Source organism: Dendronephthya gigantea, unplaced genomic scaffold (genome assembly GCF_004324835.1).
Source record: "Dendronephthya gigantea isolate DGI-Jeju-01 unplaced genomic scaffold, DenGig_1.0 000012F, whole genome shotgun sequence".
NCBI lineage: Eukaryota > Metazoa > Cnidaria > Anthozoa > Malacalcyonacea > Nephtheidae > Dendronephthya > Dendronephthya gigantea.
In genome coordinates this window covers 2689427-2710233 of record NW_021163022.1, presented here as the reverse complement: position 1 = coordinate 2710233, position 20807 = coordinate 2689427, and the positions used below count along the sequence as shown (strand labels likewise).

Sequence of the window (20807 nt, the reverse complement as noted above, 5' to 3'; positions counted from 1 at the left end):
TTGTAACTGGTCATTCCTGTAACAATGTTGTGTTGTGCAACGATAATCATGGTTGTCAGCAAACTTGTTACAACTCGGGTAGCCTGTCGGGGTCGTAACAAAAGTTGTATCGAAAAATATTTTGACATGTCCAAAAACTATTCAAATATCTCAGGGATATATTTATGCATTGTAGTCCAAAGGCTGAGTGAAACATTGAAAGGAATGAGAAAAGGGAACATAATTCTGATGGTACACTAAATAAAGCAAATTTTAAAAAGTGCACGGTTCCGCGGCCTTTTGTGAGATGGGTGTTCAAATTGGTTTCGAATACATGGCGAACTTTGGGGGCATTCTGCGTAATTCCCTAATAAAAATATATCTTTTAAAAGAAACTTCATGTAAAAATTGGAGAATTCTTGACGAGAACTTTAAAGTTAAAAGCATCCTAATTAAAACTAAAACTAAGTTCAATAGGACAAAATGTTTGTTCAGGTATGAAATAATTTCAGTGTGATAGATCAAAATATTTTCTAAATACAATTGCATCTTTCGATTCTAAAATTAGATTTTTCTTTCATTTCATTGTCGGTATTCCTTACAGCATGCATTTGAGGTTGGGTTTTTTTTTATCTCAGTTAAATATAAATAATATACATCTAAAGAACCCGAGTTGTGAGGTTTTGAAATTTTAATGTTTTTTCAGCTTTGTTAAATTCTTATTACTCGGTTTTTCCTTTTGCGTCGCCACTTTACGAAAATCACGCGCGGGCGGCACGAAGTCTTCGAACGAATCGAGATCGTTTCTCACGCGGGTGTCACGAACATGCCATAACATCAAAAATTAGGCGTTACAAGCTCAAGCGAAATAACTGTAGCCCGAGTGAACGCCTGAGCAGGCGTCTTGTTCATCTAAAAAACGGCTTGTTGCACGAAATGTATTAATATTATTTCGAGTAAAAGAAGTTATAAATTATCATTAAATATTCAAAAGGTATTTTATTATATATAAACTTTGAGCATCGTGCATGCCTCGGGCCAACTATATTTATTTACCGGCTAAAATTTTACCTGACATGCACACAATGTTAATAATTAATGGTTTTAAAACATGTTTGGCTAAGGAAAGCAAATTTGATTGAAATGACACCACATTCAAGGGGACAGAATCCATGATAGCAAGAATTTATGAAAGCAAATTCTTTGGTATAATCGATGTTGGGTCAGATCACGTAATGCACATAAAATGAGGCGGTCGTTGAATTCTCGCACGTTCAGCTATATAAAAAAGATCTTTCAAAGCAGCTATATCAAAAAGATCTTTCAAAGCAGTTATATCAAAAAGATAGGAGACTTAGTAAATTGTTTTATGTACAGCTAGGGTAAATTTGGGAGTGCTTTATGATTAAAAGTAAATCATAGGAATTGATTAATTTTTTCCAGAGCTCTTTATTGGCAGATAAAATGAACGCATAGTCGACATAGCTAAATTTAACTATGCTTTGCATTTTTTACTTAAACTATAGAAGCGAAAACGATTGATTAAAATATTGAAACTGGTTGCTTGTGCAACAAAACCTTACTAAATTTTACATGTTGGATGTAATTCTCGGGGAATTGCTATTCAAATCGTCTTCATATTGTGTTGTGATCATAAAATGAATCATGTATTCGTGTGAATGTGTGGTTTTCTATGTACAAATATATATCTTAGAAATTTCCATTAAAATCGTCTTCGACATCCATTCGTATGCTATCAAGGAAACTTGAATTTCTTTTCTTCATTTGTTTCCGTTGTTTTTCATATAATTTCTTTTTCTCCTGCGAAGATTACAGAAAACCAAGAAGAGGAAATAATCAGATCTCACAAAAATCAGAAACGTCAATCAAAGCGGCCATCACCAAAAAGCAGTGAACGAATTGATTACCTCTTTGGTCATTATGGAGTCTGTTCTATTCATTGCGTTAACACCATCGTCACTTCGGGCTGATCCCGGGCGCCGGCCTGAACCGGGTCGGCCGCCTGATGCGGGTCGTAAGCCCGAAGGTGGCCGCTGTGCAGAAGTGGACGAGGCTTCTTTGTCCTGAATGGTTTGACACATATAAGCCTTCTTTAAAAAACCCCCCTACGAGAAGGCCCTTAATTTATCCAGCTCAGAAACGCCAATTCAAACAGTAAATGGCGAGGGCGCTAAATGATTTTGCCAGCGCATTAAAACTATTAGTATGATATGTAACTATCAGTACGATAATTTATGTAACTATCAGTATGATATCAGTACGACTTATTTTGTCTATATGGAAGATATCACATTGGGTATAATGCTACACAAAAGAATACGAGTGTGCATGAGGCAGGGGGTGTACATGTATGTACCTATATAGTACATGAAAACATATCCATGGATACCTCTCGACATACCTGAACATCATCATCATCATTATCATCATCATCATTGTCACTGACCCAATTTTCCTGATCATTTTCTAATACCTCTTCATCATTATCTGTCACTTTTTTTGAAGAATCAACAGTTTCACTCGTTACAGATTCGGTACTGTATAAGAAATGAGAATGTGTGCATCAGGTGTAATATCCTCAGAAATAAAATCCCTAAATCCTGTCTTCTTTCAAACAATTCTGAATGGTTGCGTCGAAAAGTAGTAGCTAATTCTGCGCAAACTAACATCAAAAACTAAGCATCGTTCCACTTCTACAGTTCAAGAACTAAAGAGAAATCTTACCTTTTTCGTCTTTTTCCTTCATAAGTCAAAAGATGAGATAAAGTACTGTCTGTACGAGTCAGTTCTTTTTCTATCGGTGAATAAACAAAATTATATTGAGACACTTAAACTTCCAGACAAATTTCATACAGAATGTGCAGTTAAATGCGTGACTTACTGAAGGACTTTAATAACTTGGCAACATCTTCATAGCAGTATTCCTATGTAAAAAAAAGGATTTACAATTATCACGTAAACTATGCTGATTAATTTTACACCAAACTGTACAATTAAATTAACGACATAATTTAGAAAATGACACAGTACAATAATTCACAACTTCATCAAATGCAAACCTCAGCAATATCGCCTGGAGTTCGATCATTCACATCTTTCACGTCGTGTCTAGCTCGATTAGCGAGCAACCACTTCACACATTCCACGTGTCCACTAGAAATAGTACATTTTTATCAAGTCACTAGTGATTACAAGTCGATTGGTATTTTTATTTGCCGGTTGTGCAACTGATGTCACAACTGTATGTAATTGTCTAAGCTGTATGATACATAGTAGACTTGCTACAAGTCGACTCCTTAAAACCACACGAGAGTTTGAGCGACCAAGTTGTAGCAAGTCTAGATACATATAGGTAAGTGAAGTTTGTATACGACATAGTTTACCTCATAGCAGCGAGGTGTAGAGGTGTGTACTCATCAATAGTGCGACAACTGATTTCAGCACCCAGTGCAAATAAAACCTAAATGGTGAAAGAAAATCACTTTTGCTACATGCGTATTTTTCCTTTTATTGGATGAGAATAAGCAACCATTATTGATAGCCAAAACATTGCAGTAAAAATTGCAGGGTTAATGGCCTTAGAAGAGTCGATTTCTGTAGTAAAATAGGCAGATGGTATACTGATTCAAACAACAACACGAGCAACATTACAGGGCATAATTTTTTAAGGAACAATTAAATGGCAATAAAAGTAATGACGTGATCACTCACCATCATACAATTCACGTGGCCATTCATAGCAGCGAGATGCATGCTGGTATATCCAGTTGGTGTCTCTTGCTCTAAGTTTCCTCCACTGACGGCAATAAGTTTTACGCACTCCAGCTGCCCAGACGCACAACCGACATGAAGTGGAATCCAACCCTTTTCGTCGGTTTGGTCTTTCAGAGATGGGTTGTGTTGAATCAGTTCATGTACCCTGTCAGTATCCCCAGTTGACACCGCGACATGAAGTGATGGACCTATGAAATGGAGGAGTAATGAGTAACACGAACTTTATAGTTAATGCATGATAAAATAGTTACTGGTCAGGGGCCGGTTGTACGAGAGCCGGCTAGCCCTATCTTTTGGATGATGGTTTGTTGAATTGCTGCAAGATTACCATCAGTTTTACCTGGATTAAACCTCTCTCAAATTTGATATTAATGCTGGTAACACCGTAAACATTCATGGTGAAATAGTCTTTGAGATAGTCTTTACCTTTTCTCATAATATATTCTTCATCATCTTCATCATCTTCATAATTATCGCTGGCCTGTTCATCTTCTTTGTGCATTTCTTTTTCGTGTTCAGTTGCTCTTACGCCAGCAAGAAATCCTGCCATGTAATCTTTATTCGACTCTTCATCTGATTTAACATCAGTTTTCACGCTCTGCATAACAAAGAAAACCAGAAAACAGTTGATGATATAACTCAATATTTACAATACATTAAAAGTCTTCATTTAATTAAAGATTGCGAGGCTAGATAAGTGTATTGTATATATCTACCTCTTGGTTACTTTGTTTATCAGCACTCTCTTGTTCGTCCTTACTATCGGTTTCATTATCAACTCTTTTTTCTTTTGCCGACTCTTTTCCATCCTCCACCTTGTCATGTTTCAAGCTTGTTAAAGATGAGTTAGGTGAACTCTCTGGCGAACTGGAGTGATCTGAATCATCTTTTTCTCGGGTTTCCTCATCCTTCACACCCAAGTCATAGTGGATTGGTTCACATTTATCTGAACCAGCCGACCAAAAATCTTCTTCTTTCCTTTTCTCGGAACTCTCTTCCTTCGAGCTTTTACGCTCTGAATCTTTCTTCAAAACGTTTTCTTTTTTAGAATTCTTATCAATGAAAATCTTTTCCTCTGATTGCCTATCGGAACCTTTCTCCTCGGAACTCTTACCCTTCGAATTTTTATCGTCTGAGTTTATGCCCTCCGAATTTTTTACTTCAGAATTTTTTTTCCTTTCTTCGTCATCAGAAACTTCACTGGGAGATTTTTCACTCCCGGATCTTTTACCTGCATTCTCATCCTCTGTATCTGAGCTGCTGTAATCAGATTTTTCTAAACTACTTGCATACTCATCTTCGGAGTTCTTCGTTACGTCATCGTGATCATCCGAGTCGTGTTCTTTCTTTGTGTTTTCTCCTTCAAACGAAACCGTTTTCTTGCGTGTTTCATGGTGTTTTCCAGTTCTTTCCTTTTGAGAGGCCTTGGGGCTTCCTTTTCGATTGTTTTCTGAAGTTTGACTATCTCTATCTGACGAATAACGTTGCTTTTTGTCATCGCTGGATTCCGACGAGTAGCTAGCATCGGATTCATCATCTGATGAGCCCAGTGCTTGGCTTGTGTATTCGTCTATCTTGTTATTTAGTTCTGGTTCTGCAGAGGAAAGAAAAGTGAATTAAATCATAGAAATAGAATCATGAATCTAGACTCTCTAGCTAACTCTTTAACTTTGGTTGATGATAGCCCTGAATAACTTTGGTACAGGGGCGCAAATTTTACTCTTTCAGAGGGAGGGGGGTGACGTTGTATTTTCCACAACTAACATCTTTACGTTTAAAAAGTGTTGAACGTGTTTACTTTGAGTTAGATTCCTAGGGGCATCATCCCAAAACAACACCTGAGAACAGTAAATATTATACAAACCTGAGATAAGTTCTGAGACAGAAACGTCGCGCACAATTTGCCCGTCGTCTTTTTGTGCAGAGAACCATCTTTGACATGAGAATTCAAAGACACGATTCTCCTTTTTGCCCTCGCTGATGTAAATCTTTTCAAGGAACCAACCATGCTCTTAAAATATCGTGTAGATAAATATGCTGTTAATAGGAGTCGCAAATGAACATTTACATTATTTCTCTGACCATTAATTGTTTTCCAAACTTTTTTAAAATCTATGGAGATTCTTTGACATTTTAAAAATTAAAGCCTGACAATGTCTCACCTGGCGATGTCTTGGTATGCCCAATCCGAATGTTATGTAGTTCTCCCAAGTACAAAGAATCGATGGGGAAAATATCAACCTACAAAATGAAGAAATTTACGATGTGACAGATGTGCAATTATTAAAGATTATGATTAAAGGACGTGGAAAATGTTAAAAAGTGGTTCTTCAGCAACATCAAGATTTATCTAAGAACTGGGCGGTTTCATATCATTAACAGTGGCCAATTGTTTGTGGATTATAGATTGTGAAATATTCACCTGTCCTCTGCAAAACCTGCGTGGATGATTCATTGATTTGAGCAGCGGTCGTTCACCGGAAGAGCCGTGTTCTCCAAATAAGGTCAATTTTATATCCGCCTCGGTACCAGCTCCCCGACAATCCCCAGTCACAATATAAACCTCATATGTCAAGGCTACATGATAGTGTAAGAAAAGGAGTAAGTACACTATAAAAGAGGGCATTTAAATACTTTTTCAATGTGCCTGCATTTGAAGTATTCAGGCTGATACAAAAGTTGATAATGAGAAGAATATATGCAAGAAAAAAGCCAAAAAATACATGCACCTTGAAGGTACAGTAGACGACGTGCTACCTCAAGAGGAAGCTTTGTTTAAGGTAAGGTGGATATTGGACGGGGGGGACTATCGAAACGTTGGGTTGTGAAAACAATCGACTGATTTAAAAAACGTAATTTAGCAAAAGCTGACGTGCTGTAAGTATTCGACAGAACTTACTGCGAATTCGTACACCGTTTAGCTTTGGAGATCTTTTGTAAAATAATCTCTGGTCATTATTCGCCATATTGCGTTCATCTTCAGAGCTTGCCATGTACGAGTTCACCATCTTCTTGTCTTAAATGAAAGTACCCGTTTGAGCGGAGAAACCTCATCGTATAACACACACGAAACATAGCCGACTACATTCTAAAAGTCTGTCTTGGGGCAGTCGGAGTCACAGCTCCTCTTAACCCCCGTCAACTCTCGCTAAGGATTCCCATCAACCTCGTTCCCAGGGTCTTTACTCGTGGGGGGGGGGAGAAAACCCGAGGTACGAGGTTGGATCTGCACCCACTAAAGGGTGACAATAAGTGGCTCAACTTGCTATCAGAACCCCTCTATGCATTTGTCACGTTGATAAACGCCAATTATCATGCGGCTTGTATTTTTTACTCTTATAAACAAACCTTATTTTCTTACCATTTATATATCCATTGTTTTTTGACGTTTTACCATAACGGGCACTGTGAGGACGATAAGGCGGATGTTGGAGACTCGGTTCTAGTGGCTTCTTGCGAACTGATTTTCCATCTTTGGCCGGTCCTTGTTGGTAGGGCGAGACAGATTCCTTCTTCTTAGAACCCTTGCGATGGCTAACTTGCAGGTTTCTGGGTATAAAAAGATGATTAATGATCGATAACTACGAATAAAGTAATTTTGACAGCTTCACTGCAAAAATACGCCATAAACGACTGTTCTATACGTAGCGACCCTAACCCTAACTCTAACCCTGAATATAACTAGTTTTACGTTCAACCCAGACATAATGAACTGTACTGTGCTGGGTTTTTAATACAATTGCGTACACTCACAGAAAGTTTTTATCAACTTACCGATAATCACTTGTGTCAGATTGAACAGAATTGTTTGAAGACTTTGAAGACGTTTTCTTATGTACGCCTGCGTCAGCAGAGGAAGCTCTTGGAGGTGTCCATCTGGTCAGGGGATGACCGGCTCGCTAGAAACACGGTAGAGTGAAAACTAAGGTTACTAAATGTTATGATTTTAACGATGAGTAAATGTGAATTCCTCCAGCGTGATCCTTGGTCACACATATATCCCGTATTCCCACCCTCGTTCCAAAGTTTTTCGCGTACTCAGCGTGTGCCTTTTGGGAACGAGAATGCCTGTATCAGCCTTGTTCAGTAGTTAAGTATCATAGTTTAAGTTAACAGGAAAATGAGAATCAAATGGTCAAATCTTTCAACGAGTGATACACGACTACAGCATACACTTGACTCAGAGCATGGCTATAAGACACCCTTGAGCGATATAATGTGCATATTTCATCATGTAATTATCATCTTGTATCTACATATAGTTCTTACAGAAGGTGGTCTTGGATGTCTTCTTGCACTAATTTCTGTGTCTAAAAAATACATCCAAATACTAATTATTGTCATTTTTTTCAAAACTAAGCAAGTGAATAAAAAACAGCGCATACACTCTAAAGTTGAGAAAGGTGTGCATGTACCACCAAAGTGCATACACCCTTTTAGAGGGGCGTACCTGAGCTTTCGCCAGTATAACTTTGCAGGTCTATTTGAGAACTATCACACTGGAGAAAAATATCAAATAACTTCGTTTCAGGTTTAATCTCGAGACAGTTTTACATATCAACGTTTCACATCCAAGTCATTCAATCTTAGAGAGATCAGTGCTAAAACAAGTGATTTTTTACCGTTGATGTTTCGCCCGCTGTTCGTGAGTATCGGTTGCCTGGCAACGCAGAAGTTTCCTTTAAGAAAAAAAGTGGCAGCCAGTATGTTAGGACGCAGCTGTAAGCATATTGATAACAAATACTTCGGATAGATTGTAAACACATGATTTATGCATGAAAATCGTCGAGAACTTACAGTAGCTGCGATCAATCGTGCAGCCATGTTCACCAGACGTTCATGTTCGTTCTTGCTGACAAAATGAGGTGGTGATCTTCTAACAGCTTTCCGAGGTTTACCGATACTATCAGGCTTCACTTTCCTGGTAAAGAACATACACAGGATATCAGCACTGCCTACATCCTAACTTAGCCACAAAACAAGGAGTTTGGCTTTCTGATATCCAATATCCATATCAATTAGTATTACAAAATGGAAACTTTTTTTTCGTTCAAGCAGTTCTTAATGTACTGTATGTACATCTCCAGCGTATGTACTGGTGAACGAATCTCACAATAACAGCCTGTGGTTTCCAGCGTTTGTGAAGAAAATATCGAACTCGTTATATGATGACTGGCTAAATCTGTTATAGAATTACACTCTGAGTGGTGTAAGTGGCTATATGCAATTTTACTGGGAACAAAATACACAAGCCATCTTTATCAAAGTCATTTTTTCGCATCATCTTCTTGATATGATAAATTACACAAAAAGAGGGGAAAACAGTGGCACAGAGTATGGAGTAATTCAGAGAGTGGAAACTTCTCAGCCTTGAACATGACCATGCAGTTTCTCCCAGTCTCTTCTCCCCTTAAAACGAAGTTGATTTTACTCTATGTACCTTTGCTTTGATCCCTTTTTTGTTTTTAAATATTCATCAACACTAATCAGAGCTCGAGGTCTACGTCTAACTGGCGCACTTTGTTTCCTCACACCGCTGAGATATGGCGACTCCGGGTCAGAGGTTAACTTATAATTTCGTTTGGACATTTCAACATCCAGGATTTGTCGTATTTCATTCTCGCGGTAGGCCTTTCCCGAGGACGTGGTCATTTTACCAACTTTTTGTTTGACTTCCGGATCTCGGAAATAATGTTTTAGACTCCGATCATGAATACCATCATATGCTAGTGTGGGACCCTGAGGGAAATAGAGATTAAGTAAATATACAGCTTTGCTGAAAAGAGAACTGTCAACCAATACAAAGACAAATCTGCAATGTCACAAATGCTAACATAGATTGCACAGTCTGCACCAAAAGGGATGTTGATCTTGCCCTAACTCCAAATATTGTGTATTACATTGACCATCTGTGTACTGTAATCATATTGATTAGTAAAAGAACTGAAAGAGGATTTGTAATTACTGCATGGATATTAAAATACTTACAGGTCTATGTGGCATTGGTTCCTGTGGGGGTAAATATGGTCCAGTAAGATCAAATGCATCTTCTCTCCTTTTTATATCAACATAATACTTCCTAAATTTTAAAATTTACACAATATTGTCTCAAAACGTTTAAAATGAACATGTTTTGCCAGCTGATATAACTAAATAATTAACATCAAGTTTTGTATTGGCTGAATATAATTTCCACTAAGTATGGCCTGCAAAACCCAGTAGATATGCTAATTTAAGCTGGCACTTATGAGTGAGACATAACTTGTTACGACAACATACTGCAGGCTTTTGAAAATTCAACAAATAAAATTCAACAAAAGTCTTAATATACTTTTTGCATTTTGTTAATAAGCCAAATCATTTGCAGCTGCAAGTCTGCAGCTAAGATATTTAACCAGATATTTAATTAAAATATCTCAAAAATAAGATGAAGTTTCCCAGCTTGAAAATACTTGTATATATCAAAGGTTAAATATATCAATAATCATAGGCACCATTTTAGATTAAAATCTGCTTTTGAGATAAAGAGAAACATCAAAACCCTTCAGAGTATTTATCAGTGGAGAAGATATATATACAGCTAAATATTATGCCATGTAAGAATAATATATTAATATTAGCAATGCCTATTTGTTGATGTCTTAAAACAGGTTGGAGACAAACTGTCTGGCAGCTCATAATTATCAGTTAACCTTGTCAGAGGTTTCCTGCTGCCATTGGTATAACAAGAAAAATTTAATGGCAGCAATATAAACAAATGAGACATGAAGAGGTTGAATCAAGTCAAATATACACATGTAAATATACTTAAAGGAGGGCACTATTTTGCCAGCTGAAAAGTGTCAAAAAAATTAAACATGGATGCAATATCATGGTTTTAGTTATCAAAAATATTTGGACTAAATTTCAACAAGAATCCAAAAATGCAACTTATAATTTATTGTAATATATTAAGCAATATATTGTCTGACATTTGCCCCTTTACAGAGTGGCATCAGTAATGATACAAAGCATTAGAATTATTCCAAACTTAGCCTGCTGATTCTGTTAATAGTTAAATTAGGAAAAAGAAAACAGGACAAAATGTCAAATTTTTGGGCCTGCATGGAGCCACACACGCCAAAGAATATTCTCTTGGAATGAAATAAATCTTATAATTTACCAAATGTCAAAAAATACTCACAATTTCTTTGCTACAGCCTTTGTTACGGATTGAGAACCCATCAAGTCCAACGATTACCTAAAGGAAGACAGAATAACATCAAAATAAGGTACAATTTTCCAACATTTGAAGACAAAAATGGCTGGAGATATGTTTTAAAACATTATTTCTTAAGTGTTTCCATTGACCTACCTTAGAAAACTCAACGGTTTCGAATTAAAGGATTATTGAGTCTCGCGTTTGATTACATTCATATGTGTTTCTTGGCGATAAAAACTTGCTCTTGTTTCTTTAATGAAATGCAAAGCATAAATAAATCCATTTCTTGTCGCCATGATACAAGCGAGCATGACAACACTGACCAATGTTTCCACATCCAAATTTAAAAAATCCTTCTTTTGATCCCTAAAATTCCTTTTTTTCTGCAGAAATTCCTTGCAGGCACAGATAAAAATTATTGCGCATTTTTCGCTTTTTTACTACACTTTTTACGAATCGGAATCATCCATATTTATGACATGATTAAAATTTAAAATCGTTTGTACTTACAGTGTCAGTGAAGTGGGCAGCGAAAGTGAGTGGACTTTGACCGACCCCCGAACACACTGAACTATATTGAACTATATGCACAATTTGCACACGGGAAAACACGGGAATAATCAGTAAGACCAAGTTAGAGTTACGTGTATTGTGCGTATTAGGATTGTGATTCATGTTTTTGTTCCGAAAGCCTCTCATATTTACAAAAGCCGGTTTATGTTACTTTACTTTTTTACTATTTTACAAGATATTATGAGTATCCTTGCAATATCCATAGAGAAGATAATTTTTCCTTGCAAATTCCTTGTGTTTTTCAATTCCTTGCATTTTTCCTTACAAAGGGCTAAAATTCCTTTTGCATGGAAAAATCCATGCAAGTGGAAACGCTGACACTGACGCCCGCATTACATCCAGGCAGTGACTCACAGCGATACGCACGCGCAGGATAAGACATTTTACATTTCGCCCGATTTCGCCCGACAAATATTTCCCGCCAAGTGGTGCCACCAGCTTGAAGGACCTGGAGGCACGCGCTGCTGCCGAAATTTTTTTTTCGATTTCTAGTTTGAGAGCTTAGCCACAAAATATTGGCAAACATGGCTATATGTTATGTGCAAGAGCTTCATGCTTCAATCAAATTCTATTTCATTGTATCAAATCAGTCCTATGACTGAATGTCTACATGAAAGCTGTCGCACTGGGGGTCGAGAGAGCTTCGTTGCGTGCGGGATAAAGAGATTTAAATTGTCGATAAATGCTCCGAAAACAGCAACAAAACTAGACAGTACTAGTACTAGTACTGCGGATGGCAATGCTCATATAACATTTCCATCTTATCAGATCAACATTTAAAAGGATATATCACATATGCTATTGTCTTTCGGTTTTATTTCAACGGTTCATGTTACAATTAAATATTCAACTGTCCGATGTTTTATTTTAATTCCACATTAAAATTTAGTGGTTTGTGCCGTGATGACGTAGCGTTAGATTTGCATCTAAATAAAGTCACTATAACAACCAAATGGGCACAAGAATACACATCAAGCGTTTACACCTTCCACTACTTCAGGCCAAAGGCCTTCAAACCCTGAACAGATAAGAGATATTTTTCAATAGTCTAGATTTCTATCGATTGCTGTGTATACGTAGCTACGTGCCAAAATAATTCGAGCACTGAACGGTTTATAAAAGTTCACTCATTGTAAAACCTCGACGCATTCAGTAGTATTATTTAAGCGAAAAGTAAAGAAATTTATAAAGCGCTGAATATGGTTTTACTGCTTTCTCATCGTAAGCTTTGGTTTTCTGGTCCTGGTAGTTTCCACTTAATCCCATTTTGTCTCGCAACCAACAGCAACAGAAACAACAACAGCAATCGTCTAGAAAAATAAAAATGTTCCTCATAACATATTGATCTCAATACCTGAGGTGAGATCTACATAATCCAAGTCATCAATATAGGAAAGTTATTTCCCTTGTTGCTCGAAATTGATAAATTGCGGTGGAGGGTGCATTTGAAAGATCAGTTTCAACTCACCGAGTCCATTTTCGCCTTCCAATAATTCTCCATGTTTTGGAATAAGAGATGACAAGGAATTGTCAAACTCTACACTAACTGTTGGCAGATTCAGTTCTTCCGGGTTTTTTATCAGTGATTTTGTAGCACTTTGAATGCGAGCCATGTAGTTGGGTTGTTCACGTGCTACCTTCTCTGGCTCGTCATTTAACAGCTGTTCACCTACATGGAAAAATCGTAAAACAAAGTTCGTTTGTAAAATGAAAATGAGGATCAGTAAGAGTCGCATCGATTCCTGTCGTCAGTCTAGACCAAAGCTTTCAAAGATTTTATTTCACTGACAAGTCAACTTTGCTACAACACAATTTCTGATTCCTATTTTTTTTATTTTACGTATCGCTATAAAAATTGCTTAAGTATATAATTTCGGACACTTTTACCTGTAGTTTTTTAAGTCAGGAATACTTCTATGCTTTTGAGAATTTCAAAATCTAACTGTAAATTTATTTCTGACTACCACATTGAAATAGTTAACGGTGTATGTGTTTTATGACACGTAGCAAATTTTAAAATTTACACAATATTGTCTCAAAACGTTTAAAATGAACATGTTTTGCCAGCTGATATAACTAAATAATTAACATCAAGTTTTGTATTGGCTGAATATAATTTCCACTAAGTATGGCCTGCAAAACCCAGTAGATATGCTAATTTAAGCTGGCACTTATGAGTGAGACATAACTTGTTACGACAACATACTGCAGGCTTTTGAAAATTCAACAAATAAAATTCAACAAAAGTCTTAATATACTTTTTGCATTTTGTTAATAAGCCAAATCATTTGCAGCTGCAAGTCTGCAGCTAAGATATTTAACCAGATATTTAATTAAAATATCTCAAAAATAAGATGAAGTTTCCCAGCTTGAAAATACTTGTATATATCAAAGGTTAAATATATCAATAATCATAGGCACCATTTTAGATTAAAATCTGCTTTTGAGATAAAGAGAAACATCAAAACCCTTCAGAGTATTTATCAGTGGAGAAGATATATATACAGCTAAATATTATGCCATGTAAGAATAATATATTAATATTAGCAATGCCTATTTGTTGATGTCTTAAAACAGGTTGGAGACAAACTGTCTGGCAGCTCATAATTATCAGTTAACCTTGTCAGAGGTTTCCTGCTGCCATTGGTATAACAAGAAAAATTTAATGGCAGCAATATAAACAAATGAGACATGAAGAGGTTGAATCAAGTCAAATATACACATGTAAATATACTTAAAGGAGGGCACTATTTTGCCAGCTGAAAAGTGTCAAAAAAATTAAACATGGATGCAATATCATGGTTTTAGTTATCAAAAATATTTGGACTAAATTTCAACAAGAATCCAAAAATGCAACTTATAATTTATTGTAATATATTAAGCAATATATTGTCTGACATTTGCCCCTTTACAGAGTGGCATCAGTAATGATACAAAGCATTAGAATTATTCCAAACTTAGCCTGCTGATTCTGTTAATAGTTAAATTAGGAAAAAGAAAACAGGACAAAATGTCAAATTTTTGGGCCTGCATGGAGCCACACACGCCAAAGAATATTCTCTTGGAATGAAATAAATCTTATAATTTACCAAATGTCAAAAAATACTCACAATTTCTTTGCTACAGCCTTTGTTACGGATTGAGAACCCATCAAGTCCAACGATTACCTAAAGGAAGACAGAATAACATCAAAATAAGGTACAATTTTCCAACATTTGAAGACAAAAATGGCTGGAGATATGTTTTAAAACATTATTTCTTAAGTGTTTCCATTGACCTACCTTAGAAAACTCAACGGTTTCGAATTAAAGGATTATTGAGTCTCGCGTTTGATTACATTCATATGTGTTTCTTGGCGATAAAAACTTGCTCTTGTTTCTTTAATGAAATGCAAAGCATAAATAAATCCATTTCTTGTCGCCATGATACAAGCGAGCATGACAACACTGACGCCCGCATTACATCCAGGCAGTGACTCACAGCGATACGCACGCGCAGGATAAGACATTTTACATTTCGCCCGATTTCGCCCGACAAATATTTCCCGCCAAGTGGTGCCACCAGCTTGAAGGACCTGGAGGCACGCGCTGCTGCCGAAATTTTTTTTTCGATTTCTAGTTTGAGAGCTTAGCCACAAAATATTGGCAAACATGGCTATATGTTATGTGCAAGAGCTTCATGCTTCAATCAAATTCTATTTCATTGTATCAAATCAGTCCTATGACTGAATGTCTACATGAAAGCTGTCGCACTGGGGGTCGAGAGAGCTTCGTTGCGTGCGGGATAAAGAGATTTAAATTGTCGATAAATGCTCCGAAAACAGCAACAAAACTAGACAGTACTAGTACTAGTACTGCGGATGGCAATGCTCATATAACATTTCCATCTTATCAGATCAACATTTAAAAGGATATATCACATATGCTATTGTCTTTCGGTTTTATTTCAACGGTTCATGTTACAATTAAATATTCAACTGTCCGATGTTTTATTTTAATTCCACATTAAAATTTAGTGGTTTGTGCCGTGATGACGTAGCGTTAGATTTGCATCTAAATAAAGTCACTATAACAACCAAATGGGCACAAGAATACACATCAAGCGTTTACACCTTCCACTACTTCAGGCCAAAGGCCTTCAAACCCTGAACAGATAAGAGATATTTTTCAATAGTCTAGATTTCTATCGATTGCTGTGTATACGTAGCTACGTGCCAAAATAATTCGAGCACTGAACGGTTTATAAAAGTTCACTCATTGTAAAACCTCGACGCATTCAGTAGTATTATTTAAGCGAAAAGTAAAGAAATTTATAAAGCGCTGAATATGGTTTTACTGCTTTCTCATCGTAAGCTTTGGTTTTCTGGTCCTGGTAGTTTCCACTTAATCCCATTTTGTCTCGCAACCAACAGCAACAGAAACAACAACAGCAATCGTCTAGAAAAATAAAAATGTTCCTCATAACATATTGATCTCAATACCTGAGGTGAGATCTACATAATCCAAGTCATCAATATAGGAAAGTTATTTCCCTTGTTGCTCGAAATTGATAAATTGCGGTGGAGGGTGCATTTGAAAGATCAGTTTCAACTCACCGAGTCCATTTTCGCCTTCCAATAATTCTCCATGTTTTGGAATAAGAGATGACAAGGAATTGTCAAACTCTACACTAACTGTTGGCAGATTCAGTTCTTCCGGGTTTTTTATCAGTGATTTTGTAGCACTTTGAATGCGAGCCATGTAGTTGGGTTGTTCACGTGCTACCTTCTCTGGCTCGTCATTTAACAGCTGTTCACCTGCATGGAAAAATCGTAAAACAAAGTTCGTTTGTAAAATGAAAATGAGGATCAGTAAGAGTCGCATCGATTCCTGTCGTCAGTCTAGACCAAAGCTTTCAAAGATTTTATTTCACTGACAAGTCAACTTTGCTACAACACAATTTCTGATTCCTATTTTTTTTATTTTACGTATCGCTATAAAAATTGCTTAAGTATATAATTTCGGACACTTTTACCTGTAGTTTTTTAAGTCAGGAATACTTCTATGCTTTTGAGAATTTCAAAATCTAACTGTAAATTTATTTCTGACTACCACATTGAAATAGTTAACGGTGTATGTGTTTTATGACACGTAGCAAAATTTCTTGTCAAGAAAATTTCGTACCAAGCAACGTGTTCACTTCGAGACGCATCGCACTGACGTCATAATCCCTAAGAGTTGTCCTTCTGATGCTTACTTGCCTCACAAAAGGAAATGTTTTAGCGAACAGTAAAGCTTCATATGTGTGGAAGCTACGTTTCCTCCCCATTCAAACATGCAATTTTTCTGTATTTTTCAAAATGTTTGTTATGTTAACTTGCCCTTCCAATACCAAATAATATACTCGAAGTGCAAGTGAGCCAAAAGGTCTATATGAAGCATTTTTGATGAACTAAGATGCACAAAACTGTAGTCGGAAACTGTAACGATGTTATCTAAAAACAGTTACCTTCTTCAATGGCAGATTGCAACTTGATACACCTCTCCTTCACTTGATGATATGGTGAATTGACCACAAACAGCTTACTTGTCACGTCAAGATGGCGAATCATTTCCTGCTCTCGTTTAGCCAGGGCTTCTCTTAGGGCATCAAAATGAGCCGTTATTTCCAATTTACAAATCTGTACTGTTGACATAAAAGCTTCTTTCTCCTCTTCGTAGCTTTTTAAAACCTCTTCGTGATAGGAAGCCATCTTTTCCCGAGCTTTGTCGATGCATTTTCGAAGACGGCTTTTATGACGCGTGTCAACGACGTTTTCCAACAAATCGTAACGGTTCGTCGGAAAGTCTTCTTTTACACACAGCAGGCATACGATGGTTTGTTGGGTAAGATCGTAAAACTCCAAAGAATGGCCATGTTTCTTGCAAAGCTCTGGAATTTTTTTAACAGGTTGATGTCCTTCTTTACGCTTGTTTCCATCATGTTCACGGTGAAAACAATCAGTGCAGTAAACGGCTGAACATTGTGGACAATATAGTGTGGCTACCGAGCCATTACAATATTCCAAACAGACTGAACGACTCATTTTAAAAGTCTACATTATATGTTGCATAATATTCCATTGCAATGTTATAGAAATAAGTGCAGAAATATATAGGAGCGTCCGATTACAACAGGTGGTTGGTAGATGCTGTATGTTTGTGCATCGTGATTCGCACAGCAAACAGGTTGTTTTGGTTTTGTACAAGTCAACAATCTGGGTAGACTGCAATAAAGGATATGTATTTATTGCATGTGTCAAATATCTAATACCGTACTAAAGGGCAAGAAATCTGTTCTTTTCTGCCGGCTTCCGTTTTCACAAGAGACACCTCATCGCAAACCGACGATCACACATCTGGTTTTAGAACATCAAAACGTAGGCTCCGTTATAAGGGTCTTTTGTTTACACGGAGAAGAAAGGACCTGGCGAATTTCAAAACCGGTGTTGAAACTTGAAATTCGTCATCCTGACGGATGTCATCGAGGTTTATCATCCGAGATATTTGACGCGACCAATAGTTCATTAGACACTATAATGATATTCTCTCAATAAACCTCGCTCTGCAGAGAGTAGATTCATCACAAAGTGCCGCAAGAAAATGCAGGAAATCAACTTCTGGTTATAGAGACTCAAGAATACAACCCTCCCCAACAATTTGTGTTACACAGTTTTCCCGCCCCCTCTCAACACTAGATGAATAACCTTTATGATAAACGTGAACTCGTCAAAACTATTTTATTGGACTTTTTAATCATGTTCATTTGCAGCATGCATTGATGTACAATTCACCAATCCAATTGCCATATTGTCCACATCTACCATGACATTGTATTTTACTATCCCCAAATGTCGCCTGTTTTATATAATCAGAACTCCCAGCATATATACTGATAGCTCTCATGTGACCGCTACGGCGCGAAAAGCCCACTGGGCACGCCCCACTTGCCAAGATACAATAACTGCCAGATGGCCACTGACCTATATTAGAATTTCAAAAAAATGGAACGAGATTAAGCTGTATGAAGCACACAGTTTTTAACCTAACATGCGGGTACGCTAACTTATATACAGACAACTCAGTATTTAGGAGGGGGGAGGAGGGGTTAACATACCTGCGACCTGTTGGACCCTTGTTTGTAGTTGATTAACGCTGTTTGTGAGCGTGTTCGTTTTCTGGTCGACATTCTGGATGCTAGAGCGAACATTCGATATTTCGGAAGCGTATTTGTTATCTAGCGATGTTAATTGTATTTTTTGACTGGAAACCTTTGTGTATAAATCTAAAAGAAAAAGGGATATCTCAAATGATGAGACGGAAATTGGTCGGTGAAATCATTGTGTTGATGAAAGCGAATTCATAGTCTTTTTTCCCGGCGCTCTTATACATAAAGTTATGGGACATGAGTGGGTCTGCTAACAGCATATATAGACACAAACCTAATTTAGTCGTATTTAACTGATCAATGTCCCTCTCCTGGATCTTTGTGATACTTTGTAAGGACTTCAGTTCGTTCTCTAGTTTTGCAATCTTCTTCGCCTGGTCTGCTACTTTCAAGATGCATTCTGATACGGGATTTGAATGCGAGCCTTCTTGACACGAGAATTTGCTCATTATGTTTGATTGGGCATGGACAAGGTTTGTCAAAATTGCCACTTGTTTTTCCAATTCTTGAATCTGAGCAGTAAAAAATAGAAACTTTAGGTCGTCTTTAGGTCAGAGGATCAACATGGAAGCATGGCCTTCATGTTAGAAAAATAGGTATGGAAAGTAGAAAATTGAATTGGACTGACTCACTAGTTCCGGTATGAAAAACTCAATTCTATAATGATTTTACGCACAGATACTATGGGGTTGAACGATCTACGAGTCATTGGCTTCTATAATTAATGACGGTTTTCACTTTTGGGAGGTTAAATACGTATATAAGACTAATGTTACCCAGTCTGAACGTGCATTGACAAACAGATTTTTGGACGACAGGTATAACTGAGCGTAATGGTGACTAGCTGGCTTCCACCACAGTGAAGAGAGCTTCTCATTGTGTTCGCCTATCTATTCCTATACTGTGTCTTTTTTTTGGATGATTTAATAGATTGCACTTCCATGATATAAACTGTGCAATAAATGCTTTGGCCCAGATCTACCAAACTGCCTTAATTAGGCTTATAAAATCAAATACATCTCACCTTGCTCGTATCAGGCGAAGGCGAAGAGCCCATAGCCTCAGCGACCGCAAGCACAATTAGCAAACACGATAGAAACATTTCTTCTTCTATAACTTGATCTTCTGTCTATCTTCAAGCACTTCTTCTCAGTACGAGATGGTTTAGTGGAGATTTCTAACCTGTAATGACTAAAGCCTCAGCCCTTCTGAGTTTATATATGACGATAGTCACTTAGTCAGTAGCTTATTGTACTTCCGTGTTAAGAATCCATGTGACAAATGATTTTTTGTGTTTGACGTTAAATGCTTCAACGTGCTGGAACGTGCATTAATTACGTCAGTGCCCATTACCTAATTTCGTAATAAATCTCTTTGGAAACTAATAAATAAATTAAAAAATCAATCAAAATTGAAGGTTTACGGTTTTTTAACAAACATTTCTGAAACACGAATAATCTGAGGTGAATCTGAGGTAATCTTGTGTTTGTGTCAGTGGCGTAGCCAGCCCAACAATTTAGTCATGCTATGCTAATATTTTGGTTTTCATTGACTGTGAAAACAATGAATTGCTAAAGACATGATAATGATAACATAAAATTTGCATAGCACGACTAAATTGTCAGGCTGGCTACGCCACTGGCACTGGTTTGGCTGGCTACGCCACTGGCATTAAACCAGTGGCACTGGTTTGTGTACCAGATAAGAATATCGGAATACAAGTTGTTGGTTGCACAAGCCATTGCATGCATGAAAATCCGCACGAAATTTTACGGTGCCGGGTGCCCTATGGTGGTGCGGAAAAGAGTATTTCCTACGCCACTTAAGAGGAAACCACTATATTAAAAAATTTAACTCTATGCTGAAACGCGTTGCCGAATGACGTCCGGTCGTGTTTTGAACGAAAATTCACGCTATTTCCTCTTTGCTGGAAAGTGGGAAGTAATGATTGTGATATTAGAATTTCAAAAAAATGGAACGGGATTAAGCTGTATGAAGCACACAGTTTTTAACCTAACACAGTAACACGCGGGTACGCTAACTTATATAATTCAGGAAAAAACTCTTCTTTTGT

The 20807-nt window shown here is 37.1% G+C and overlaps 3 protein-coding genes and 1 long non-coding RNA gene across 5 annotated transcripts; all 4 read right to left on the bottom strand.

The window, feature by feature from the left end:
- Window positions 1-1073: 1073 nt before the first annotated feature.
- LOC114519182 lies at window positions 1074-14978 on the bottom strand. Its single transcript, XM_028539267.1, has 24 exons — window positions 14830-14978; window positions 14659-14715; window positions 9763-9853; window positions 9215-9513; window positions 8572-8695; window positions 8397-8453; window positions 8225-8273; window positions 8044-8084; window positions 7549-7673; window positions 7136-7323; window positions 6674-6790; window positions 6197-6351; window positions 5937-6015; window positions 5639-5785; window positions 4491-5368; window positions 4201-4372; window positions 3712-3962; window positions 3384-3460; window positions 3060-3153; window positions 2882-2924; window positions 2725-2794; window positions 2402-2537; window positions 1908-2063; window positions 1074-1800 (listed from the first exon to the last, which is right to left on the bottom strand). The coding sequence occupies exons 2-24, from the start codon at window positions 14697-14699 to the stop codon at window positions 1690-1692; spliced, it is 3501 nt and encodes a 1166-aa protein (XP_028395068.1). The 5' UTR covers window positions 14700-14715; window positions 14830-14978; the 3' UTR covers window positions 1074-1689.
- LOC114519187 lies at window positions 12355-13530 on the bottom strand. The gene is made up of 3 exons (XR_003686553.1): window positions 13436-13530; window positions 13017-13217; window positions 12355-12858 (listed from the first exon to the last, which is right to left on the bottom strand). It is a non-coding gene; the product is annotated as an uncharacterized LOC114519187 (long non-coding RNA).
- A 502-nt stretch (window positions 14979-15480) lies between the features above and the next one.
- On the bottom strand, window positions 15481-18206 carry LOC114519140 (tripartite motif-containing protein 5-like). Of its 2 annotated transcripts, none has more exons than XR_003686549.1 (3): window positions 16562-17029; window positions 16143-16343; window positions 15481-15984 (listed from the first exon to the last, which is right to left on the bottom strand). XR_003686549.1 is itself a non-coding variant. In XM_028539213.1 (3 exons), exons 1-3 carry the CDS (start codon window positions 17610-17612, stop codon window positions 15833-15835), a joined length of 930 nt encoding a protein of 309 aa, XP_028395014.1. In that variant the 5' UTR covers window positions 17613-18206; the 3' UTR covers window positions 15481-15832. The 2 variants fall into 2 exon arrangements, 1 of the variants encoding a protein (XP_028395014.1); XM_028539213.1 differs by lacking the exon at window positions 16562-17029 and adding an exon at window positions 17036-18206.
- A 78-nt stretch (window positions 18207-18284) lies between these two features.
- LOC114519141 lies at window positions 18285-20001 on the bottom strand. Its single transcript, XM_028539214.1, has 4 exons — window positions 19758-20001; window positions 19008-19245; window positions 18683-18850; window positions 18285-18548 (listed from the first exon to the last, which is right to left on the bottom strand). The coding sequence occupies exons 1-4, from the start codon at window positions 19833-19835 to the stop codon at window positions 18328-18330; spliced, it is 705 nt and encodes a 234-aa protein (XP_028395015.1). The 5' UTR covers window positions 19836-20001; the 3' UTR covers window positions 18285-18327.
- Window positions 20002-20807: the final 806 nt, after the last annotated feature.